The following is a 26,687-nucleotide window of genomic DNA, read 5'->3' on the forward strand; positions in this document are numbered from 1 at the left end:
CGAGGTAGAAGCAACTGTCAGTTTTATTTTACATTCCTGCAATATTGATATTAATATACAAAACATAACTAGGAAAAAAAAAAAAGTGTTAAATATAAAATTCTATATTGTCCTGGACACTGAAGATGGAATCTTCAAGTCATGTTTGGGGAATGCCAGAGTACCATGTGCAAGGTTGTGTGGCTCTGCTTTGCACAGTAAGTCCTTCCCAGGACTGTGTGTGGCTCCAATCTGTCCGTGGTATCATGAGGAGCCCTGGTGCTCCCACACAAACACTGCTGCCGAAGGAAATCAGGACTTCTCCGACATTAAAACTGAATCAAAGGCTGTAGACAACACTTTGCAAATGGATTGTGCTTGTTCCTAAAAAACCCAAACACACACATTAACACTTTCTGAAGAACTTCTAAACTTCTCAAAACTCATTTAAAGCAGAATTTGTCCTTCATCTTGCTTTGTCAGACCAGATTTCATTTGTGTGGCCTACAACGACACATGGAAGCTGTCTTACACGAGCTATTTGAACCAAGTCAGGGTTGCTGGCTGTCAGCATAGCACGGCACCAGCATTCAGAACATCACCTCTTGTGTTCCCCCAGTGCTGCCAGCCAAGGGTCTGTATCATCAGAGCATCCTGACAATGAATTCTCCTACTCTTAAGAAGGGATCACCTCCCTTGCTTACAAATATGGCTGTGTGCTCCATTACCAGAATTGTTACTCCATCACTCCCTGCTCCATATCTTAACAGGTTTTTGCCTTTGAAAATACAAGTGGAGATTCTCCATAGGAGCTGCCATAGCACTCTTTAGACTGGAGAGAGCTTTCTCAAGTGAGTACACTCACTGGCAATTTTAGGGAATGTAGGGGTTTTCCTCAAAGCTGATCCAATGCAGTCAGCAGGGCTGTTTTCCCCTCCTCAGCCAGCACACATTTATGCTCCTTTTCCTTTTTTTTTTTATTTTTTATTTTTTATTTTTAATTAAGCAATCCTCCTCCTGCCAAAAAGCTTTCACAAGGGCCTTGGGTTTATAATCTCCCTTTACAATCAGAATTCCAATACCTAAATTAAATACTGTAAGCATAAACTCGTACCAAACTATTGCACTGATATACCCAGAGGCTGCATTCTTCAGAGGCTGCATCTGTTGTCTTCAAAGCCAGTAAACTTTTTCCGGCTCCCAGACCATCATCATAGCACACCATCCGTACAATCAAATAGAGAGCGTGCCTATGTAATACATCCTGAAAGCACACGGCAGATAAAAGTTACCCTGGAACAGTGCAACAGATATTTCAGTTTTCCACGTTTTTATTCTTGCTTATAAAAGAATACTTCAGATTTATTTACAGGAGAAAAGCATTCCTTGGTATTTTTCTTTTTTTTTTAATTTGAGAGTTTAGTCAAGATTTTTGTAAGTGGTGGTTTAGCATAACTTTAGCTTTAATTTTTGCTTCTATTTTAGAAGTGCATTCCTATATGGACTATGAAGACAAACTGAAGCAGTTTGAGTTGTTCAGCCTGGAGAAGAGAAGGCTCTTGGGGAGACTTTGGGGCACCTTCCAGTACCTGAAGGGGGCCTGAAAGAGAGCAGGAAAGGGACTTTTTACAGGGGCATGTAGTGACATGGGATTCAAATGGCTTTAAACTGAAAAAGAGGAGGTTTAGATTGAATTTAAGGTAAGAAATTCTCTACTGTGGGAGTGCTGAGGCACCAGAATACGTTGCTCAGAGAAGCTGTGGATGCCCCATCCCTGGCAGTGTTCAAGGTCAGGTTGAAGGGGGCTTTGAGCAACCTGGTCTAGTGGGAGGTGTTCCTGCCCATGGCAGGGGTGTTGGAACTAGTGGATCTTTCAGATCCCTTCCAGCTCAGCCCCTCCCATGATTCTATGGTGACATTCCTGGCCATACTATGAAAGTGCACATTCACTTCCCACCAACCCTCGCTTGCCCTCCGTGACAGGTGTAAGTAACACTGTCCCTCTGGCACAGAGGTAACTTAAAACGACTTCTTACTTTCCCAGTATTTTTCCAAGCAATCCCCTGTCTCAGTCTTGGGAAGGATACACCACAAGAAACTGTTCCCAGAAGAGGTATAGACAAGGTCAGTTGCTTTGGGGGGCAGTAGCCATGTGGCTGTAGCCAGGCTGTTTGTGACCTAAGCCACAGGATATGTCCTGACTCTTCCACAGATATCATCTGGGAGAATTCCACTTTCCATCAGAGCTGCAGGATTTCCACCATAGTCCCAACACTTCTAATTTTGGCCATTCCAAAAAGGGGATTGGTAGAAGACACCCAGTACAAGGTCTCTGCAGCCTTACCCTACACAAAGCCTTTCTTCTCCAGCCATCCTACCCTCTGATCATTCTCATCTGGTTTATTCCTGTCACATGACCTCCAGGGTCTTAGGAATTCAAGACAGTTCTGTTTTCGTGTCCATGGCATCAAACACCTGTCCCTGTCAGCTGAAGGGTCTAAAGAAACGCCCACTTTGATAGAGGAGCTGTAAAAACAGGCAGTGAACTTGCTGCTTGCCTTGAAACCCTGGAAGGAGAGCCCTCCACCACAGCCCTAAGGTCACCTTGCTGAAAGCATCTCCATCCCTGATGCTCACTCGGCTCATTGCTCACATTGCTCTCACCACCAGCAACTATCACACCCTGCCCAGGGCAGCTGGAGCCCACTGGATCCACCCTCCCGTCTCTGTGTGAAAGATGCCAAGACTGTTCACCAAATTGCTTGGAACTTGCTACGGTGCTAATGTAATGTGTGCAGTACAATGTCTGGATTATCACTAAAAGAGGGATGATAGAATTCTTCTGAGTACACAGTCTCCTTGTAAATTAAATTCTTCCCCTCCTTTCAGTATCTTGGAACTCTGTGAAAAGAGTTTGGTGACACACTGAAGGACAAATTAAATGCCAACAGTGACACAGATGCAAAAAACCAGAATTTGGGAAACAATGCAATGCAATAAATGGCCAGTGCAAGCTAGCTTAACCACAAAAGGCTTTATCTGCTTGTGTGTGCTTTCAGCTTTAAGACAGAAAAATGATGGATAAAAATCTTAAATTAGCTATTTGATCTTTATCAAAGCACAAAGGAATTTAAATAATAGTGTAACCTATGTTTTTAATGAGAATTAAGAATTTACGAGAGCAAAAACAGAATCCAAAAGAATTCAAAGTCTGAGTAGCAACTACTACCCTTCCTCCCAGGCATTAGAAACAAACGTTTTCTTTTCTGAAGGGACCATAGGAAACTTTTTGGCTCTCTTCAGAGCATGCAGTATTAAGCAATGCTTTTATGAACAGGCATGGCTGGGTTGTTGATAGGTCAAGGCTTCATAAGGCCAAGTATTTATGGTATCTGGGGCTCTGAGGGCAACCAGAAGGAAACCACATGGCTGCAACAGAAAGCTACACAAAGGCAACTGGAGGGCCCTGGGGAAGAGACCGGATTTTTATTTTTAGCAAATAAGCTACTTGAAGTGCAATAAAGGAAAATAAACTACATGTTCGAAATGATGCAAACAAAAAGTAGGCTTGATCAATAAAGTGGAATCATGAGGTTTTAATGCTGGAGTGAACTCAGCTCTTGGATTAGGAGTGCAAGGATGGAACTTAAAAGAGCTGGGCAACTCAGGTATTCTTAAAAAACAGAAACACCAAGAGGAACTACATTACTAACTCGGTCTGAGGAAACTATGGTCTTGGCCACCACAGTTACACTACATTCCCCCATGAGAAAATGGCAGGACAGCCACAGAGGAAGGAAGATGTGCCCAAAGAGCATTGCCAAAGGCTCGCTTGCCTGTCATCTGGTGCTCTACCTCAAAAGGAATGGCTTTTTGTCATTAATCCAATGAGGAATAAACAGACAGCCCTGCAGAGATACGACATGAAGCAGTGCTCCTGTGAGAGCCTGTTTGTTTGACTTTTGCTTAAAGCCAGAAATGACATTTTGGTTACACAGATCATCTCCCAGAGATAAATGAAAGCACTTTTCAACTCTCATCAGAAAGACAAGTTTGGGTTAAGCACTTACATACTGATCAGATGTGGAAACTTTAATGCCATATTTGGAAACTCCCATAATAAACTCCTCTTCACCTGGAACAAAAGGTAACTTTCCATCTTGCTTTGGAGGGAAACAAACAAAAGCCTTTAGTGCAGACAGAAGAACATGAACAATGAAGATATGTAACAGAAAATATGTGTACTTAGGTCCACTGGATCAGCACCACTGCAAATCAGATTGTGCTGTGTGGGGTCTGCCCACCGCTCATGCACTCGCCCAGTCTCTTGAAGTTATGTGAAATATACTGTGGGGAGACTGGACACTAGGAGGCATTTCTTTACTGGGAGGGTGACCAGACACTGGAACAGGCTTCCTGAACAGGAGGTTGATGCCCCAAACCAGTCAAGTGTTCAAGAGGCATTTAGACAATGCCCTTAACAACACATTTAACTGTATGTCAGCCCTGAAGTGGTCAATCAGTTGGACCAGTGGTCACTGTGGGTCCCTTCCAGCAGAAACACTCTATTCCGTTCTGTTCTGTTCTACTCCAAATATTACATAGTTCCAGAAAGGAATTTATCATCTCAGGGGAGAGTTTGTCCCTGTGGTCAAATCAGGTCAGCTGAAAAATCATGCATGGCCTATCGTGCTGCACTGACCCAAGGTGATCTATATTCCACACTGGCAGCACTTTTGCTGTTTGGCTGCAAAAATAGTTTTAGCACATATTCAGATGCTTGAAATGTCAAGCTGCTGCATGATAAACAGACATTCTGTACTTTTAAAAAGATATAATCAGCTACCTAATGAGAACAACCAGTTATGGCTTTTAGTACAAAAATAAGTACGAGCAACCAGAGTTTGGCAAGGATGACCCAAATATTATTCAGGTTCTTTGGGCACAGGCTCTTGAGTGATTGCAAGCAGAAACTTGACATTTTCCTCTATGGGAAAACTTCTACAGTACTGAAGAAATCTGGGGGAGATATTCCTTCCTGCCTACTAATCCTAATTGTGCTGGAGGCAATGTAACACCCTTCAGCTGGGACTTGTTCAGTAAGGACTGATGAAAAGGGCCTTGGCTCTGAGCCTGCTTTTGCAGAACGGTTCTCTGGGTGCATCTTCTCCAGTTACTTAAAATTACAGAACTGAGTGTGATGGCTTTTGAGATTCATAGGGTAATGGTTAAGTATACCACTTTCTTCGAATAAGTCTAAAATTTACAGATGTCAGACCACAAGATAAATGAAAGAAACACACCTAAGCTTAAGATGTTTTGAGATTGTTGGTATTGCCTTTTGTAACCCACTTACCTGTGCAACATCTATGTAATTTATCAAGTCCAGTGGCCCTTCAAGACTTTTGCTCTCATTGTATTTCAATTTTTCAATGGCACCAACATATTTAACTCTGAATTCTGCACATGTATCAGAATTACTATTGCTTTGTCCTGCAACAAAGTAAAACAAAGCCCTTCTGAAGACTTTTAGAACTGTAACACTGTTGTAATTGCTGTTAACAGGGCTAACATACTAAATTCCCTAATTTTGCAGACTTTCATCAAACACTTATCATGGTATACTAACTCCTCTTAATTGAACTGTCCTGAGCTGATTTAGAACAGACCTTGGTAAAGCTAACAGTTTAATTTGAATCCATGATACAGCACTGTTTATACCAATTCAAATTTGGAGTTAACAACCTTGAATCAGAAAACATAGAATAGCTGGTTCCACTTTTCAGTATCTATTGGTTTCAAATTAACTGTTTGGTCCAACAGTGATACACTGTAATCTGGTGACTAAAACCAAGTACAATCAAACCTTATTTCCATTATTTTGGTGGAAATGTAAACTCAGAAAAGCAGAAAACAGTTATCCAAAAAGCTGCACCAGATTTATGCTGGTAACAGACTGGTAACACAACTAAATTTTTCTTCCTCAGACACTTTACTTTGAAAACAGTAACTTAATCCTAGATGAATCATTAGTAAACGTAGAGGCCTAGGGCTGTGCCTGTATTAGTCACCAAGCTACCTAACAGATTCACTCAGTATTACTGAAAATAGCTATTTTCAGCTTTTCCATTTTCTTCTGTTTTATACAAACACAAAGTTAATCCTGCTCCACCCATATCTGCCCAAGATCTGATTACATACCTGAACTTTTTGTGGAGTCTGTATCTAGACTGGCCACAGTACTAGACCTGGAAAGTCCCCCAAGACTGGAATCTACAGACTAAGAAAAAAAAATCAGCATAATTGGAAAGTTACTGCAAATGTATTAACAATGCACTTCTAGATGTCCTGCCTCAACTCTTTTTTTAAAAAATCTACTGCTTATGTTCTAGTTACTTCAGAAGCACTGCAAAATGGGGAGGAAAAAACAGTACCACCTGTTTCTTTCCTGAAGTTATCTTTCTGCCTCCATGTAGACTGGACTGATAAAAGTTCATCAGGAACCCTTGAGAAGTCAAAGTTATTTTGAAAGAAGGAGGAAATGACAGAAAAAGAGAAAATGAACCTTAAAGTTGTGTCCAGAGAAAAAGGGAAAATGAACGTTAGGGTCATGTCCAAAATTTTCTGGTACTGCATTTTAACCTGAAGAAATTGACAACTACATGCTAGTCACCAATACTTGAAATAACATAACAGTGCAGGGGAAATGAAACAGCACCTTGGAAAATCCAGAACAACTGGATCATTCTAAAACTTATCAGACAAAATGAACACATTATTCAAAATTAAGAATACTTTTGGAGATACTGAGAAACCAACAAGTACTGAAGAATAAACTCATTCTTGGTACCTAGAACCAGGCACTGTCTTTAAAGACAAAATTTAAGAACAAATGTACTAATTTTTCCTCCAAACCTTACTGTGTGCTACCAGAAAAATCTCGTGTTTGTGCATTTCACTGTGGAAGTGACTGAGTATTCATCTCAAAATAAATGGGCTTTATGATGGATAGGTATTTTTAACGCTCAAAACACAACCTGAGGAAATGAAGTAGAAAGTTCTCTTCGTGGAACATGGCATTTTATGGAAATCCCATCCTCCCATTAGTGCAAGTAAACCACTGAACTGTTAACTTGAACCAAACCAAAGTGCTTCCCAAAGAGAATAAACACCACATTCAGCTTACCTTGCTTTTAGTGCTGATTTCACTGCTTTGTGAGCTGCTGCTGCTGTGTCGCTTTTTTCCTTTTCTAAACATCTTCTCATAACTGGATCAAGGAAGATCTTCTAGGTAGAAAAAAATAAAAATTAAAGCTTGTCGTATCATCAAGGGAAGGAGGTCCAGGCAAATACCAGTGACTGTATCCAAAGCAGACAAAAAGTGGAAACTTGTACAGGACTCTGTGAGTGGAGGTAGGAATTTTACTCTGGTGCTCGTCATGTGTGACTGGGAAAAGTTCCTCAAGCTCTCTGCTAAAACTTTCCTATCCTTCTGAACTGTCAAAAAAGGCTACTAGCCAGTTTAGAGACTCTTGCAAAGGTCAGTTTCTAATGCATATATAGATTTAGAAACAAGGCAAAATTTAAAATTTATATTCCCACCTAAATGTATTAGATGATTTTTATTTGTGACTACAATTTAAGTGCCCTATAAAGTGCACCCAATGCATTCCCTGCTCCAATGCCTGTTTTCACTAAAACAACAAAAATCGTGCAAAATCTATCCCCCCCTCCCGACTGAACACACACCCAACCAAACAAAAAAACCTACAAAAAAAACCTCATCCCAACCTACTTCTGAAGAACTACTGATTGGAATACTCACAGGAGCAGCCATTACTACTTAACATACTCCTGAAAATTAAAGCAAAACGCGTGGTACATTTACTGCATTAGAACTGAGCTAGTGGGAGTTCTCAGAGCATTCCAGAAGCATTTTTCCTGTGCCTGCCCTACTACTACCACCTTGCTTCACTTAACATTTGGCTGGCCAGTGTCAAAACAGGATGCTTTGTCAGGGAGTGCTGAAACCCTATTTCTCAGCTGCAGAGACGAATTATTTTCATTACGAAACTTCAGAAACTTTGAGCCGGTGGAAGAAAGAGGACCAAGGAGGATGACAGCCTACGGAAGACAGCTCACACTGCAGAAAATAATGGAAGAAGCACAAGGCGGAGCTTAGATGTGCGATGCAGTGAGGGATCACAGTCCCTAGGCCGCTGCTGTGTCCGTCAATGAGCAAACACTCGGTCCCTGGCGGACTAAAAGCCACTCTCGGCAACCAGCGGTGCACAGGGCAGGGCACATTCCCGACGCCGGGCCGCCCCAGCTTCCAGCACGGAGCTGCCAGCGCCTCCTGCCCAGCGCCTGCGGCCGCAACAGGGCCGCGGCTGCCGCTTCTGCAGCGGCCCCCGAGAAGGCACAGCGCCCACTGCCCCACGAGCGATCTGAGCGCGTTAGAATAGCCCTCGGTGGCACCCGGCCTTTCCGCGGAGCATCCCTGCCCCTACGGGCGCAGGGAGCGGCCCGGGAAGCCGGGCAGGGCAGCACCGCGTCCCGCCTTCGCTTCTCTCCCCGATCCTCCCTCCGTCCCCGGCCGAAAACCCGACAAGTGACAGAGCGATGCGGCCGCTCCCCGCGCCGCTGCTCACCGGGCGCGCCGGGCCCGCCCGCTCCCGACGCCGGCGCCGCCGCCGCTCCTGAGGGCGATCCCGTTCCGGGTCGCGGGGACGGGCGCAGGCGCGGGCGGGGCAGCGGAAGGCGGCGGCAGCGCGGCGCGATGGCGGCCAAGCGCAAAGCCGAGGCGCTGATCCCGGCCGAGGAGAGCGACCAGCTGCTCATCCGGCCCCTGTGAGCGCCCGGGGGAGCCGCGCCGGGCCGGGGGCGCGGGGGGGCGGGGCGGGGCCGGGCAGCACCGCTGGGAGCTGCTGCTTTCCCTGGTAAAGATGCCACTGCCGTCTGAGTGTGCTTCTGGTAGCGCCACAAGCGTTGTTTTTGGGACAGCCTGAAGATGCTGCTCCAGGCTTATTCGGCCCGATTTGTTACTTAGGTGAACTTTAATGATACGTGTCAGTAGTTTGAGACTCGAGTGCTCAGTAAAAAACAGAAGAGGCCAAAATAATTTCCTTAAACAGGTTGTTTTTATTTCTGCTGTGTTACGTAGGGCCTCTTTTCCTTTGAGATAAGTACAGCTGTTCAGGTACTTTGGATATCTGAGCTTAAAAGGGCCGTGCAGTTGTTATTTCTACACAGAAAAGTAATCCCAGTAAAGGCATCCGAGGTAGTTACGTCTTTGCAGTGTGTGTGGGTTGTTTCAATCCTCATGACTTTGATATCCTTTTGCAGAGGTGCTGGCCAAGAAGTAGGAAGGTCATGCATCATTCTGGAGTTTAAAGGAAGAAAAATAATGGTAATTATTGCATTAATATATTTGTATGCCCTCTCAGTGTGGTACTTCAGATCATCAAAGTGATCTGAAATGTTGGAGGTTAAATGCAGTCTCTGCACAGAAGTCAGACACAGTGCTAGAAAAGGCACATTTTGTAGCTTTCTGGGGCAGTATAGCATATGTGATATTAGACATCACCAAGGCTGTGCTGTGAAACAAAACCATATCCCCATATAGAATCCATGTGCTTCCAACCCAAATCATTCTACTTGAAATCCAATACTAAAAGTAATGTTTAATGAAAAAAAAACCCCTTACTTTGCATGATGCTAAAAGTTACCAGTTAATAGACCAGAATGGAAGAGGGGTTTTTATATGTTCTGTTAGAAGCTTTAATGTTCTTTTACTTTTCAGCTTGATTGTGGAATCCATCCTGGGCTGGAAGGAATGGATGCTCTTCCTTATATTGATTTGATAGATCCAGCTGAGATTGATCTCCTCCTCATTAGTCAGTAAGTGGCACCTAAAGGAACAAATAACTTGAGGTCTTGGTCTGAGCTGTGTTCACTTGTAGGTTATTAAGAGAGGCTGAAAATAGGTGTTATTTAGATGGTATGGAAAAATTCTAGTTTCCCGATTTTTTTTTTCTCCTCCTAAAAAAAGAAGGATCTCCATTTACAATTAAGGACTGAATACTGAGGATGTTCATTCACTTTTAATGCACAACTCTTCTCTGAGCTCACTGTGATTTCTCACTCTTATAACCTGGCTTGCTTTCACACACATTGTGACAGCTCAAGTTTTCTACACAAAGACTGCAGAAGAGTATTGGTTGTGGTTTTTGCTCGTTTTGCTTTGAGTTAAAAACGTTCTTGGAGACTTACACAACCTTTGAATGTGGTTTAAGTATTGCTTAGTGGCTGAGAGATGAGGAGAGCCATTACTAAATGATGTACTCAGTAATAAACAGCTCTCCATAAAATCCCAAGTTTTTATGGTCTGTGTTTGTTCTACCAGTATTTCAAAAGTAGTTTGTTAAAATAGTTTGAACTAGAATTGTGAAGAAATAATTTAATTTTAGGAGATCATGCTTTAATCTGTAGTGTGCAACATGCAAAATTAATATCATGTTTTTAGCTTTCTTGTATCTTTGATGTTTAGTGTCCCTGGTTCCTGTTCTCCCTTTAAATTTATATGGAAATTATGAAAAGAAGGTAATTCTAATACTATAAATGTAAAACCTTGGCAATTAATGGAGAATTTCCTGTATTAGTTTTACCTTTTCTTGGTTGTCTTTCTAGTCACTAGTCTGCAGAACATAGACCAGCACAGTTAACAAGAAGGCTGAAAATTCTGTTTCTGGGTTTTCATGACACTGTGTTAGTCCAGTGAAGTAGTCAATTATGGATATTATATATTAGTGTTATGTAATATGAATATATTAATTGGATTTGTGTGTCTTATTTTAAGTTTCCATTTAGATCACTGTGGGGCTTTGCCATGGTTTTTACAGAAAACAAGTTTTAAGGGAAGGACGTTTATGACTCATGCCACAAAAGCTATTTACAGATGGCTTCTTTCAGACTATGTTAAAGTCAGGTAAGATAACCTGTGGGGTATCTCTTCCTGAATTATTTCACCTATATAGCCAATGGGAAACTTAAGATGAAGCTACCAAAAGTAGCTAGATGAACCTGGATGTTTTCACAAGTAGCAATGTTACATATAACCAGATTAGAAGTAATGAATCATCTTACTACCTCATGGATAGTTTGTAGTGAATTTTAAGCTCCTAAAGATACAATTCACTCTTCAGGACAAAGACAGACTAAATATTAAATATACAAAGAGTGCTCTGTTACTTACATGTTGGGGTTTTATTTTCTCTCTTTTATATTTTGTTTTCTTGTGTTTCATGCCTTGACTCATCATTTCCACGTGACTGCAATGGTCCTGAGCATATCTCAACTCAGCTGTGTTGAGCTTGGGTCAGAAACCTGATGAACAGTCCTCTTTTAACTTGTTTATTCTGGGCTGGTAGGAAAAGCATGGATCTGTGTGGTTTTTGGGGACTGTTACAAGCTAAGTTGCAGATCTCTGTTCAGGGCTGGGAATCTGTTGGTACTTTTAGAGAAATACAGAGCAGCTTCTGAACTGAGAAGACTATTCTGTCTTTCAAAAGACAGATACTTTAACTCTCCTTGCATGAGCTACATTTAAGTAGCTGGACTTGATTTCTAACATAGGAGACATGGTGTTACTGAATGGAAATCTGTCATTGGGGAAAACCCAGGAAGTGTTTTTCCCAGCTGCTCAAATGAGCTGATATTAAGCCATTTCACTTCTACCCAGTAACATCTCAGCGGATGACATGCTGTACACAGAAACAGACCTCGAAGAAAGCATGGACAAGATTGAGACCATCAACTTCCATGAAGTGAAAGAGGTGGCAGGAATCAAATTCTGGTGCTACCACGCAGGCCATGTTCTGGGAGCAGCCATGTTTATGATTGAAATAGCTGGTGTGAAGGTATTTTCTCTTTATTATATGATGACATCTAGCCTGAGTACTAATGTAGTCATTAAGTATTATTGTCTGTTATGCTCCACCACTGTGGCTGGAGCTGTCCAACAGACTTGGACTCAGATCAAGGTGAGTGGCCTTGGCCTAGGACATGTATTTACTCATTGATTAAAACTGGCAAGTGACACATATTGGATCAGGTAAGATGTTTGGATTGTATGGGAGTCTGAGACATAACTCAGACTTGGAACCACTAAACATGTAGTTTCCCATGCTGGTCTGATCAGAGGCAGCTGTGGGGCAGTTGTGGGGAAGCTGCATTTTAGTAAAATTTGTGTACGGATGTTTGTTTCTGTAATTCTCATTTACGTGTCTGCCTGTCTCAAGTGCTTAAGTGGCATTTGTCAATGCGAGTTATGTTTTTCTCATAACACTTCTATTCTAAAGTACCTAAAGAAATAAGATTATTATTAATTTTAGGCACAGAGGGATTAAGTAAATCATCATATAATCGCAGGCAGCACTGTGCCAAACCAGATACTTGAAACTCATCTTATGAATTGGGTTCAGCAGGATAATCACCATCCAAGGAAAGTTTCACACAGCCCTGAAGAGGGAGGAGAGAAGGTGGTTCTGAGGCTTGCTGCCCAGTTGGAGTTTGTTCATATTTTATAATAATTGAGAATTATAAAAGTTTGAAGTTTAAAAAAAGCCTAGAAATAGAACTGAGTTTAAAATGATCACAATAAAATTTAGATCTCTTAGTGTTTCTTTTTTGGTTTTTTTTCTGATTGAGGCATGACGAAGATGTCCCTCTTACTATGCATGATTGAAATGGATTGGGTTTTAATATCCATAATTTTCTTTAACTCTGTGTGGTAATAGGTTACCTGGCAGATCAGGTGTCTGCTGTTGCTGACTGTATGTTACTGATTTTTCACATTTTCATCAATGGAATTATTGTTAAATAAAAAAATGTCAGTTTTGAAACCATCAGTTTCACCCTGCAGTTAAGAATCCATTAAAAATAAGTAACAATTAAAAATTACTTCTGGTGTAATGGGGAACATGACTATTCCATTTGGAAAATCAATTAGATTACAGGCTTTTTTTTTAGTATCAGAAAATCCTAGAAGAATTTTAAATAAATAATTTTTTTGGATTATTTATTATACTTGCATTCTGATATCTGAATGCAGTTTTATCTTCTATTTACTTCCTTTTAGGAGTCGCTGCATTTTATGTTATGTCTACTTTTACTTCTTAGTGGTCAGTGCAAGTATGCAAAATGCTGAAAATGGCACCTTGATATCTGAAATGAAAAACAAGAGCTTAATATTTGTTTACCTAGTTTTGTTGGAATTATGGTACAGCTTGAAAAACCTTTACTTTTGTGGTTTAAATACTGTTGACCTAATATTGTAAGCACTGTTCACATCAGAAGAGTCTTATTTAAAGTACAGCTGATCTCATTATCAAAAATTCCTTGAAACCATCTTTGCACAGCTTTTTAAGGGCTGCTGACCTGGTAGAACCTGTAACCAGAGTACCTGCTGCTCTTTGTCTCCAACAGCTGTTATATACAGGTGATTTCTCAAGGCAGGAAGACAGACATCTGATGGCAGCTGAGATTCCCAATATTAAACCTGATATTCTTATAATTGTAAGTTTTGCAAAATTATTTCTTTCTACTAGTGATTAATTATGGATAGGGGTATGACTTAATTAAAGCAAAACAGAATGACAAAGACAGTGGAGATTCAGTGGTAGTGATTTGTGTTAAATATCCAAACACTTGGGTGTTTAGAACTCTTGACATTGCTTCCCATTGTATTGAAAACTCCAGTTACAATTCTTCTGCTGAAGCTCCTTAAGGCTCTAGACAAACCTTTCAGAGATGGGAGATATATTAGATTTTGACTTGGATTGTACCAACCCCAATTTAACCAGATGTCTCTTTTAGTAGATCCTAACCTACTTCCAGATATGTTAAGAATTAGTCCTCCGTCAAGGTGGCCTGCGTGCTGTTTCATATTTTTGTTTTGTTTTGTTTTCTGAGTGAATTATTTTATCCTGAATCCATGTTTGGAAAACAGCAGCTCACGGGAAACATTTTATACAACAGTTTTATCTGGAAACAAACACTGGGATCTTTCAAATTATTTCATTTACCGTGTCCCTTCTAGCTGTTCTCTGTAACTGGTAATCTAATTTTAAGTCACAACAAAATCTTGTATTTTGTATAATTCCTATTTTTTAAGCCAGAGGTTAAACCATGGCACATGCACCACTATGGGCCATGTCAGTATGATCATCAAAGCTCTGGCAGCATTTCCAGTTAGGAAAATAAGTGTGTTAAACCTCTTAAAAGAAGCATCAAAATTAATAGCTCTAATTTCTTTAGTCCTAACAGGATCTGTCTGTCTAAATTGCTTGGAGGGGTTTGGGAGAGGGGAAGTTTTGGTTATTTTCCTTGGTGGGGTGGTTTTGGGAACTTGGGGGTGGTTTTGACTTTCCCCTCTCTTTGACCTCTCTCCCTCCTCTCCCCAGCATGTTAACACCAGTATGTTTATCTGCTTTTTTTTGTTGGGTTCAGAGGAGAAGATCAGGAATTACTGTCTGTGTCAGCCCTCTCAATACTCTGTCTCTCCTTGTGTAGGAATCCACTTATGGCACTCACATTCACGAGAAGAGGGAGGAGCGGGAGGCGAGATTCTGCAACACCGTTCACGACATCGTCAACAGAGGGGGCCGAGGCCTCATCCCTGTGTTTGCCCTGGGTCGAGCTCAAGAGCTGCTTCTAATCTTAGGTATGTACCTTCCCAGCTCCTCTTAATGAAAAGGCACATAAAGTGATTTAGAATGTTTTCAGATGTTGTAATTCCTTGAAGCATTCCTTCAACCATTTTACAGCATGTTAATTACCTATAATTTAATATATAATGCATGTTTGTTCGAATGCAAAAAATCCAGTAAACCAACCAGCAGTTCTGCTTTGTGAGATAGGATGGGAGACCTACAAAGGAAGAGATGATGGTGTGGTAATACGTGCTTGGCTTTTGAATCTTTTTGAATCAGGATTTCAGCAATTAGGGACAATTATTACAAATTGAAAAATAACCAGCAACAACAACAACTGTTTTATTTAAACTGTACTGCTAAAAAAGGGGTATATTTCCTTCCAAAGTTCTACTATTTTTGCCTTTTAATTCACAAACTGTGTGTGTGAGTATGAAAAACTCTTTCTAGGAAAAGCTTAGAAGACCGTAAAGGACACTTCTAACACTTCTGAAGTCCTAATAATAATGAAAAGAAAATGGGGCTTTTGAACAAAAATGAGTGAGAATTACACATGAACATACCAAGCTACTTCACATAAAATATATAGATAGTTGTTACAAGGTACTTCAGATAAAACAGTTTTTAAGTAAATTATTCCCAGGCCTTGCTTCCTTTTAGCATATTTAATTTGTACTGTGTTATGTGATTTTTTCACTAGTCTTTCTCCTCATTCACATGCTGGCAAGATCAAAAGATAACTATCTCAAGCTTATAATGCTTATATTTAGGGGTGTTCAATATGAAGCGTTCCCTAAACTACTTGAAATTTTTCTCACTTTTCATTTCAGTTTAGCTCAGTCTTAGAAACTAATTTGTTTTCAAAATGTCTTACTAGTCTGTTCAAATGTTAACAAGAAATTTGGATCTAGGCAAGAGGTAGTATTCAATGTTGTAGGATTATTTACTACTTCTCATTGACTGAGAGGGTTTTTTTTAATTTATAGAGAACATAAAAACTGAGCATTTTCAACCTTGTGTAGCCATTAGGTTGTAATTTGTTTGCCTCTTTGCTGTGCATAGATATTACAGTGAGTTTCTAAAGATAAGCTTGAAAATATATCTAGCAAAGCGAGACATGCAATTGGATGCTTAATTAGGTAGAAAATGCAATTGCATCTCATATGCCTACAAAGTTGAGCCTGCAGGCTTCCGTGTTTCTTTTTCTTCTTTCTGTAACTGTATGACAAAAATGAAACACTGTGTTACGGCGTAGAAAGTTATGACGATGAATTCGGTCTGTCACTGGTTATCTTTTACTGGCTGTTTCCACCTTAAACCTGAGCTTATTAAGGTAGTCATGGCAATGAACCTCTCTGAAATGTCGTGAGAAGCTTTGCCTGCAAATCAGAAATGTAGGTAAAAGCCCATTGTAATGTCATTGTAAATTCACAAATACAGCCAGAAGAGTACCTCTATTTTTGGACGATTGTGCCTCAGTTGTGCAACATAAATATCTTTCAGACTAGCAGAACTGTATGCAAATGGGAAAATGGGTAAGTTATGTTTGTACAGCTGCATTCAAATCTCTTTCTTTGTGTTTAGGAAAGCTCACGGCTACTGTCATCTTGATAAATTAAGTTGTGGTTAATGGAGACTCTTTCCTTGTTTTTGTTCCAGTTGGGCTTGTCAAATGTAACTGTTGGTGGTATACAGAAAGCCAGGCTTGAAAATTGAGTGATTCCTTCTCACCTAGAATTCCATGGATTTGTTTTATGGGATGTTCATATAGTGAGTTCTCACGAACAAATCTGTGTGCAGATGTCCCTGGCTCTTAGATGTATAATTAATATTTGACAGGGACATTTTAGCTTTATTGTAGAGGTGTAGTAAAACTTCTAGTGTCATAAATGTAGACTTACTGCTGTGTAGTATCATGTATACTTTATACCTTGTAGCTGAAGGTGGTGGTTGATTGAAATTTGACCTGCCAAACGGATCTGAAGTTCACCTTTGTCATGTTTGTTTGCCTGTTTGTTTGTTTGTACTGGTTGTATACAGTTTTAGCTGATGACTGTTTTAGAAAAGCAGATGAAAACAAAGAGGCTGTGATGGTGATCTTCTGTAATAAAAATGAAAAACCACACTGGTAAATCTGTTTTACAAGAACTACTAATGTTTCTGAGAAGCACACACTTTATAAATAATCCTGTGGATGGAATTTTGTGTTTTGTTGTTTGGTGGCTGGGGGTTTTTTGTTTTGTTCTTTTTTATTATTTCGTTTGTTTGTTTTGGGTTTTAGATGAATACTGGCAAAATCATCCTGAACTCCATGATATCCCCATATACTATGCCTCCTCTTTGGCAAAGAAGTGTATGGCAGTTTATCAGACATATGTCAATGCCATGAATGACAAAATCCGCAAGCAAATTAACATCAACAATCCTTTTGTTTTCAAGCATATCAGTAATCTGAAGGTAAGCTTGAGATTCTCACAAAAGCTGAATGTGACAGAAGAGTCCATATTTGCTGAATAGTTTGCATGTTTAACACCATAATGGAATATTCTGAGTTGGAAGGAACCCACAAGGATCATGGAGTCCAACTCTCAAGTGAATGGCCCCTCCAGGAATCAAACCCATGACCTTGGTGTTTTTAGCGCCATGCTCGAATCAGCTGAGCCAGTCAATGTCCTTAATAACCTACTAGATTGATTAGGTCCAGGTTTATATCTGAGTTACCTGCTGTCCCAGTGCTTAGAGGGCTGTTTGAGGGGAGCTTAGGCCCCAACGTTTCTTCCACTATAGATCCCTGTGCTTGCAGTTTACTCCTTGTGGGTATCAGTAAGAGGAATCTTCTTGCAAAGGGTACCTTTTGTGAGGATGGGGTACAATCTGTGAACACAGGGCCCTTCTTGTACATTGTTCAAGGGTGCAGCTGGGCTGTTCTTCGTTTAAGTGAGTTGTGGTGACTGATATTCTCACTGTGTGTCTTTTCAGAGTATGGATCACTTTGATGACATTGGTCCGAGTGTTGTGATGGCTTCCCCAGGTATGATGCAGAGTGGCTTATCCAGGGAGTTGTTTGAGAGCTGGTGCACAGATAAGAGAAATGGAGTCATTATTGCAGGGTACTGCGTTGAAGGAACTCTTGCTAAGGTGAGTTGCTCATGCACCACAACCTCTTGATGACAAGTAGCATTCATGTTAGGTTTGTAAAGAATTGGTCAATAGCAAGTGTCTTTATTTGATTTACTGAGATTGTTGTCAGGTATGTATGTATGTAGTCAAAACTTTGGCTACATTGCTTTTGGCTAATACTACTGAAAAGTACAGAAAATTTGCCTATGGCCATTTCCAGTGATGTTATATAGAATAATCTTTTCTAGGGGCAGTTATCTTGTCATGAGAAAGAATGATTGATGCTTTAGACCTCTCCACTGCTTAATTTTACAAGAAGGTAGCCGTAATCCTAATTCTAGAGAATTTGATGTTAAGTCTAACAGTACTTATGTGTCAGAGATCAGACTGCCTTGTGCACCTTGTGCCACTGTCCATCTGTAGGGAACGAAATCCTTCCAAATTCCAGCAGCTAAGGGCAACCACAGCATCTAGCTTTGCCTTTAGAGATAGAAGTCACACACTTGTTACCATTTTGATGCAAATTAGAGAGATTTATCTAGAAGAAGGATGAACCCCCAGATCTGCTGAGGAGGCACAAATGAAATGATGTGTATTGTGCATGCGTTTTTCATGTGTGAGTGTGTGTTCTGGGTAATTTAAGAGATTTTTTTTTCACTGGTTCACACTTAACATGGCTGCCACTATTATTTCATTGGTTTTTAAAATGTAAAGCATTAGTTACATGGTGTCTATAGGAGGCTTTACTTTTTTTAATTAAGGTGCCTTTTTTTCTAGCACATCATGTCTGAACCTGAAGAGATCACAACTATGTCAGGGCAAAAACTCCCACTGAAGATGTCTGTGGATTACATTTCTTTCTCTGCTCACACAGATTATCAACAAACTAGTGAATTTATCCGGGCCCTGAAACCTCCACATGTGGTCAGTATCCATGCTGCCCATTTCTCCAGAGTGGGATTCATCAAACCAGCTCACAGCCTTGACTCAAGGCAGGGACTGGTGTCTAGCAGTAGCCAGCATCCCTGTGCTTTGAATAATTAAAGGTGGAGATTTTAATCATTTATTGTCATGTTACCTTAGCAAAGTAAAAATGAACTTGCTCTTGAGTGTCTGTGTGTGAGATCCCTGGGGATGACTTTCCAGATAGTGGTGTGGTCCATAATCTGTTTCAGCAGTGTTTTGTGCAAGTAAGATACAGTATAGGACAGCATTAAGTTTAGGATGCTGGTATTGGAATAATTCACTGCAATTTGCCCTGAAATAAATAAGAAAACATTGATTGAAGGTGTGTTGCAGACAGCAAAAGACAAAGGCAGCACTTGCAGGGAAAAACATGAGCAAATCATGGGAAGCAGGAGATGTGAAGGACCAGAATGTGAAAATGGGGACTAGGATCTGAAACTGGTGGAGAAACAGTGTGCAAGCACAGAAAACAAAGAAAAAAATCATAGCAGAAGAAAAGAGCATTTAACTTGGCAAAGAAAATTGTGAACTGTGAAGCATTCCCTTTGAATTGCATGTTTATTATGCTTATGTCTACACACAAACACAAAAAGATAAAGCTAACTAACTTTTAGTGTTGAACTTGCCTTTCATAATACAACAATGTATTTGTGTGTGAAAACTTACATGGGGTCTCTGTAACACACTTTGCTTGGCTGCATGTATTTTTCAACTAATACTTATGAAATCCCAGCCTTCAAATAATGCAGAGAATTCAAAGACACACAGAACTGTAATTGAGCTCATGTTTCATACACTGTGGCCTCATGGAATCGCATTTTTATAAAGATGAGGTAGAATATGGCAGTTTTCTTGGATAATTTGCTTACTAAACATGTCTGGTTGAACAAATAACTTCTGCTAAAAGGAAAACTCTTTTTTACAGATTTTAGTTCATGGTGAGCAGAATGAAATGGCCAGATTGAAAGCAGCATTGATACGGGAGTATGAGGATAATGATGAAGTCCATATAGAAGTTCATAATCCTAGGAATACTGAAGCTGTGACATTAAACTTCAGAGGAGAAAAACTTGCCAAGGTATGAAATCAATGTTTTCTTATATGCAGAAGAGTATTTTCTTCTGGTATAAAAACTACATGGGATCTTTCAAGGCTCTCTTTTTAATTGATTTCAAATTACATGTTTTCTGGGGTCTCAAAGTATGTGATTGTGTTTAGTTGTATTTGGGGTTTGGTTTGGGGGTTTTTGTTTTGAGGTTGGTTTTTTGTTATTTTGGGTTTTTCTTTGGTTTTTCACTCTTCCAAACTTTTCTTGTGCTATGTCTCAGAAGGTTTCTAGGTTACTCTGACCTTCTCTTGTTTTCAGGGTTAATTTTATACTCTGATTTTTCTGAGAAAACCATATTTCATCTGTAGAGTTACCTGAAGCTGTGAATAATTTCAGATTGCCTTGTTGCACTATATTGTGTTTTTTTCTCTCCAGGTGATGGGATCTTTAGCAGATAAGAAACCAGAGCAAGGACAGAGAATTTCTGGAATCCTTGTTAAAAGAAATTTTAACTATCACATCCTTTCTCCTTGTGACCTCTCCAGTAAGTATAGACAGTGATGTGATCAGTAGGTAATTGAAACTTACTGTGTCATTAAAACACTTACAGTTCTGTGGTATTTTCCTGCAGTTTTGTGTTTCATAAGCAATTAGTGAACATCTTAGTTTTATTTTGTTTTAGTTTTGCCCTAAGTTCTGAACTGTTGTAGTGAGAAGAAAGGCATTTAATTCATTGTTCACTCAAATTTAAAATCTTTTCTTTCTCTAACAGAAAAGAAGCAAAATTCCATGTCCCTTCGGGTTACTTAAAACCTTTTCCTCTGCAAGAATATGCATAAAACAATCCAGTGAGAACCAAAAAACACCTCAGTCAATAGTCCTATCATTTTCTAAAATGTCATTAATTTTTAGTGTAAAAGCTACAGAACAGAGAAAATATTTGTGTAGTCCTCCTATGATTTTTATTACTCAAGGAATTGATCTATTTTCAGAATAGAAGAGGAATTAAATCTAAGGTCAGAAGAGCTTGGGGGAAAGCAGTTCTGCTGCCCTAGTTCATTGTTTGTGTCTAATAGGCAGGATAATATAACAAGCTGGTTTCCTAACCACAAATATATTATTTATCTTACAATAGGTTCTCCACCTTCCTCTTATAAATTGGCCTTTTCAGCCCTCTTATCTTAAATGTATCAATGCCATTATTTATCTACTATGGCAATTTTATTGATTAGTAAATTCAGAGAGCTAATTTTTAACATGTACTTTTTAAAATGGTTTCAGATTACACAGACCTGGCAATGAGCACAGTGACACAGACACAGGCCATTCCCTACACGGGCCCTTTCAATCTGCTTTGTTACCAGCTACAGAAACTCACCGGTGCGTACGTGGGAGGACACGGTCGTGATTTATACTGGCCAGCTTTTAAAACAACCTCCAGTCTTCAGAGGTCTTCTGACTGGAGATTTCTTCCCATTTTACAACATTCATTAGACTATGCAGCTTCTGCCAGATCCAGTTCATGAGTATGACACAGTTTTTCGGGGGGATTCTACTGTAATCATATTACAAAGTAATGAGCATATAGCAATACAGAGCATAGGCTGATTTCTGTCTCTGTCAGCCCCTAAAACGAGTGCTCTGGCCACTCTGATGGAAACTTTATTATTTGATCTTATATCTCTAGCCCCAAATGGAATGGCTAATGCCATCCAGTTAATAAAAACGAGCTCTCCCCTCCTTTTTGACAGACAGCCTCTTCTGTGCCTCCGTAAGAGGCAAGAATTGGCTTTTCCTGAATGAGAAGCCATTTAAACCTGAGACTGGGATGATCCTCTGTGCCTCTCTCTGGCTTTCCTTTCAAGAGTTAGGGGCAGCTCCTGTCCTAGTTCATTAGAGGTACACACACTTGCAGGTTCCCTTCCCAGATGTAAAGCTCAGACTTACTTTGTTCTCTAGTGTCAGAATCTAATTCATGTCACTAGTGAAGAGAACGCCTATATTCAGTTGAGGTTCAGGTCTCATAACCCAAGTGCCAACAGACACACAAGTGCCTTTGGTTTAAGCTCTATGCTCACGTGAGCAATGGGTTATCCTTTAAGGGGGTAAGAGCTGGTTACTATTGCAAATGGAGCAGAATTAATAAAGTTCTCCTTTGTTTTCTTTTTGTTGGTGTACTCACGCAGCATCAGTGTACTAGGCCAGTCAAGTATGAGAATTCAAACCAAGTAAAAGGGTCAATATTAACTAGTAAAAAACCCCAAACAATTTAGAAGAAAGAAAATAATATTGTCAGGTAAGGGAAGAGAGTATGTGGTTCCATTTTGTAAGCTGCTCTGAGCAGTTCTGGTAACAGACAACCCCTCTTATTCTTAAACTCACCTATTTTCTTATGCAAATAAAGTTAGTTATGCTTCCAGTATAATTTCATTATTGCTAACTATTTGTTGTCACTTCCTAGGTGATGTAGAAGAAATAGAAATCCAACAAAAACCAGCCCTGAAGGTTTTCAAAAATATTACTGTGATCCAGGAACCAGGCATGGTAGTCCTTGAGGTGGGCATTGGTGAGGGAGATAAAACTTAACTTTGTTCTCCAGTTTCTGCAAAACAATACCACACAGATGCCATGCAGAATTCAATGTTTTAAGGAGTTTTCTGTTGGATGACAAGTAGAGCAAAGGCTAGAACAAAGTTCTCCTTGAGCTGTCGTCCTGTGTGGATTTATATTATTTGATTCATCCACAGCCAGTTGCTTTCTTTTTGCTGCATCTCATTAATATAATGGCAGATTTGGTGCCCTTTTTTTACTTGGCAGATAGTAATTGGAAATAACATCAAATGGTGTTCCTTCCTCCCCCAGAGAGTTGTGGTAATTAGTTATTTTGTAAATGTGCTCAGAAACATTCAAAAGCTTGAATTTTTCATGGGAAGTTACTGGAGTACACCCACTTAAAAGTAGTTAATAATTTGATGTGAAATGTATGACAGTCATTTGAAGCTGGAATTCGGAGAAAAGCAAAAAGGAGAATGCAATTAATGTTATATTGGTTTTATGCTGTATTATTCACTCAGTCCAACTTATGAATTTTGTTTTGTTTTGTTTTCCAGTGGGTGGCAAATCCTGCTAATGATATGTATGCAGACACTGTGACGACAGTGATACTGGAAGTTCAGTCAAATCCCAAAATACAGAAAGGTATAAGTTTAATGTATGCTTATTTAACTGAGGCATTTTTTCCTATTTTTTTTTTACAACCAGCTTAGAGGGAAATAATGTCTTCTAATAGATTGCAATCCCCTTATTGTATTTCCTTGCCTTATGGAACTTACTAGGGAGTAAAATTTGCTACTGAGAAACAGAATTACAACTTGGTCTTCATTATTTGTGACACGTTCATTCGTTGAAACGTTCTCTTACATGGCAGCTGATAACAGACTGTGGGAAACATGGCTTTATTTAAAATAAGTTAAATCTTACACAAAAAAATCTAAAGTCATTAAGTTTTATATGGCCCAACCCAGGCCATTTTATGATTCTATGATTCTATATGGGCAAATAGGTGTTTATTTTCACTGGATTACTCCTCTTGTCTTTTTATTATATATTTTAACAATTTTGTATAGTAGCAGTCAGTGTTCCTTTGGTATTTAGTCCCATACCTGACTCAACACATTTGTTAAAAATCCTTTCACCTGAGTTTATAAATTCCCATAACAGTTCTTACTTTCTCATCTTTTTTTAATACATTTTTAAATAAATTGTTTAAATATACATCTTTTATTTAGTTTTTGGACTGTTTTTCAGGAAAGTCAGTTTGTGACTAGAATCTATCAGTTAGCCATTTTTCCCTCCCAGTAAATGTCTGTGAAAGTAAATTTTTTTTTCTTTTCAGCTGCAGTAAATAAGATTTCCAAAAAAATAGATATGGATGTGTATAGGAAGAGAATGGAGATCATGCTTCAGTAAGTTGTATTTATTTTTTCTAAAGGAAAATGAGCACTATTAATCATGTAAATAGAACAGTCAGTATAATAGAGTTTAAAGATATGTAAAAATACTTCATGCAAATTTACTTCAGTCTAATTTCTGTGAAGGCCAGGAATTAAGTCAAGAAAGAGGTACAGTAAAAAGTTCTCAGCACCATTAAAATTTTGAATACAGGGCCCAGTTATTTCTTCCAGAAGCAGATTTTTAAGTTGTCTCCAAAAATGCTGTTACAAATAGTTAATAAAAACAACTTTGGATCACATCTCTTAAAACTTATGCTGATGTGTAGTCTGTTATTTATGTAGAAATCTTGCCTCTTTTGAAATCAAAGGAATCCTTGCCTTTGTCTATGATGAGATTATTTTGGTAAAATACTTACTGTTAATTGATACCCACTGTCATAATAAAGATTGATATTTTTAATTACATCTGAATGGGTTAAACAATTGTTGCTGAAAGGTGATACTCACCTGACAAAGGCACCCCAGGGTTCAGAGAAAAAGCTAAGTTTATTGTGCTGTTTGGTCACATCTTACACTCATGGGTCATTGCTTTAGGGATATGTTCGGAGAGGACTGTGTGAGTTCCAAAGATGACTCTGTCCTGTGCATCACAGTGGATGGAAAGACTGCCAACATTTCCCTGGACACTCGGGTATGTAGAGCGAAGCACTTGCTTCTGTGCGTGCTGTGTTCAGCAGTCTCCTGTCTGGCACAGTGCTGCCTACAGTGTCATGTACCCACTTGCTAAGGAAACGTACTTGGTATCAAAACAGAGTGTTATTAATTAAAAATTTCTACCAATGTTTATGCAACAAATGCAGTACATTTAGAAAAAAACCCAGTATTTTTCTGCAGCTCAGTTGTATGAGAAAATGTATAATGAAAGATTGTAGAAGAGAAACTGAGTTAATCCACTGAGTTAATTTATTTTTTTAATGCTTTTAAAGCATGGCTCTGGTCTGAATAATTGAACAGTTACAGTGTAGGAATGTTGTTAATAGTTTTTTTTGTCCTCTTGATCCTTTTGGAGCTAAATTGAAAGCCTGAAATACTCACAAAAAGAAATACTTCATTAATTTACTAGCTCGGTTCAGAATTGGATGTCATGCATGTTAGAAGGGTGCTTTAAGAAGCCATCACACCTAGATATTCAAGTAATGTAAAACTTCTATGAATGGTTAAAGCCATGTCCTTCATGTTCTTAAGCATTTTAATGTGTTGACTATCTGTCATTACTAATAATGTATTAAACATAGATTGTGTATTGCCTTTTCATAGTAACAATACAATGTAAATTCACTCTATGGAGTAGCTCTCACATGCTCTCCTTAAGGGGTCACAACAAATGTTTTAAGTGTTCTACAAACCCAGAAGAAAAGATTGGCCTCTGCCAAAAATTTGTGACCTATTGAAACAAAAAAGTGAATGTAAATTACCTTCAGAGAACAGTGAGTTACAGCCCTGTGGTAACATACAACTTGTGCCATCTCTTCAATTTTTTAATAAAAGTTGCTACATTTCAGTTTGTACATTGTACAGAAACATATAGGACTGGTGAAGGAACTCTTGAAATAAAGAAAAAAGTAACTAGACTGGAAGACAATGCATACTGCTTAATCAGGAAGTTTGATTTCATTTTTAAATATGTCATTATTGTTAATAGATTTGTGTACTGACAGAAATCCCAATGGCAGCTCAGTTACAACAGGGTGTATCTTTGCAGTACTTACTTTACAGACTGTTGGCAATGGCAAGCTTCTGCCATTGTGAACCAGATTTTACAATGAAGATCTTCTGGCCTTTATGTGCATATTATTGGCTTTAAAATAAAAAGCTGTTTAGTGTAGATCTGACTGGTGGGACATGTGGATTTATTTTTGCCGTGTTAACATAGTGCTGTCACAATTAACACAATTTTAACAACATTGCTAAGTAACATTAAATGCATGTTTGCTGTTTTAAGTGCCTTTTTCCTCCCCCCAAACCTTTATGGTTGGAAAGAGTTACTTGATCAGAAGAGTTACAAGTTAATACTGAATTAAATGAGGTATAGTCCTGAAGTCTAGAAAGGCCACAGGCCCAAGAACATTGTTGCTACTTAAATGCTGCCCTTTGTTTTTGAGGTAGAGCAGTCAGGAGTGAAGGTAGATCAAGTTGCATTTTTGGGGTGGGCATCTTTTTCTAGGAAGATTTGTTTTAGTAAAAAATTTATTTGTTTGGATTATTTTTGTGTAAATGTCATCATGTGTGTGGGAAGATCAGTGTGGTGCCTGTACCTCTGTGGTGAATACATGTGTCTTGCAGTATTAACCTAATACAGCTTGAGTGAATTCACAGATGAAATAACCAGGGACTGAATCTTGTGTTGATTTTATTTGATTTTGAATTAAATGTAATCTACAAAACGTAATGCATTTTACATAGTAGTTCTAAACATAAGACTTGAAATTAAACTTCTTGTCCCTCAGCAGGACTTGCTTAAGTCTTCTCTGAACTCTTCTCCCTACTGGCAGACCACTGAAAAACATACAGTGCTGCTCTTGATAATTTCCATGACTACTTTTTCCTTTCCCCTTTCGAGCATTCTTCTGGTGCTGAAAGGGAGCATGAAGTTCCAGTTGTTATAACATCCTTCTCTTTTTGTTCCCAGACAGTTGACTGTGAGCCAGGAAGCGAAGATGACGAATCCCTTCGTGAAATGGTGGAACTGGCTGCACAGAGGCTTTATGATGCCCTCAGCCCAGTATACTGACCTCTGTAGATAACTTAGGATGCCTAAAAAAAAAATCTTTTAAATGTTTAATTTGTTTGGGCTATTTTTTAAGAGTAAATAAAATTTTTTTCTTCAGTAAGTCAATTCTGTGAAAGTGC

General features: G+C 39.2%; 2 protein-coding genes across 6 annotated transcripts; one reads left to right on the plus strand and one right to left on the minus strand.

Annotated features, from left to right (window-relative positions):
- Nucleotides 1–5: 5 nt before the first annotated feature.
- Nucleotides 6–8,723, minus strand: ITGB1BP1 (integrin subunit beta 1 binding protein 1). 5 transcript variants are annotated; one of them, XM_069011569.1, is made up of 7 exons: nucleotides 8,631–8,723; nucleotides 7,166–7,266; nucleotides 6,181–6,259; nucleotides 5,336–5,472; nucleotides 4,050–4,142; nucleotides 1,094–1,243; nucleotides 6–363 (listed from the first exon to the last, which is right to left on the minus strand). In XM_069011569.1, exons 2-7 carry the CDS (start codon nucleotides 7,235–7,237, stop codon nucleotides 292–294), a joined length of 603 nt encoding a protein of 200 aa, XP_068867670.1. In that variant the 5' UTR covers nucleotides 7,238–7,266; nucleotides 8,631–8,723; the 3' UTR covers nucleotides 6–291. The 5 variants fall into 5 exon arrangements, with proteins under 5 accessions (XP_068867670.1, XP_068867671.1, XP_068867672.1 ...); XM_069011570.1 differs by having other exon boundaries at nucleotides 7,166–7,263; nucleotides 8,631–8,710; XM_069011571.1 differs by lacking the exon at nucleotides 4,050–4,142.
- Nucleotides 8,722–26,673, plus strand: CPSF3 (cleavage and polyadenylation specific factor 3). The gene is made up of 18 exons (XM_069011566.1): nucleotides 8,722–8,829; nucleotides 9,325–9,388; nucleotides 9,782–9,879; nucleotides 10,838–10,966; nucleotides 11,720–11,897; nucleotides 13,465–13,554; nucleotides 14,551–14,701; nucleotides 16,972–17,147; nucleotides 17,670–17,828; nucleotides 18,588–18,734; nucleotides 19,702–19,854; nucleotides 20,260–20,368; nucleotides 21,106–21,204; nucleotides 22,286–22,380; nucleotides 22,935–23,022; nucleotides 23,720–23,789; nucleotides 24,372–24,468; nucleotides 26,467–26,673. Exons 1-18 carry the CDS (start codon nucleotides 8,759–8,761, stop codon nucleotides 26,566–26,568), a joined length of 2,076 nt encoding a protein of 691 aa, XP_068867667.1. The 5' UTR covers nucleotides 8,722–8,758; the 3' UTR covers nucleotides 26,569–26,673.
- Nucleotides 26,674–26,687: the final 14 nt, after the last annotated feature.

Source organism: Aphelocoma coerulescens, chromosome 3, assembly GCF_041296385.1.
Source record: "Aphelocoma coerulescens isolate FSJ_1873_10779 chromosome 3, UR_Acoe_1.0, whole genome shotgun sequence".
NCBI lineage: Eukaryota > Metazoa > Chordata > Aves > Passeriformes > Corvidae > Aphelocoma > Aphelocoma coerulescens.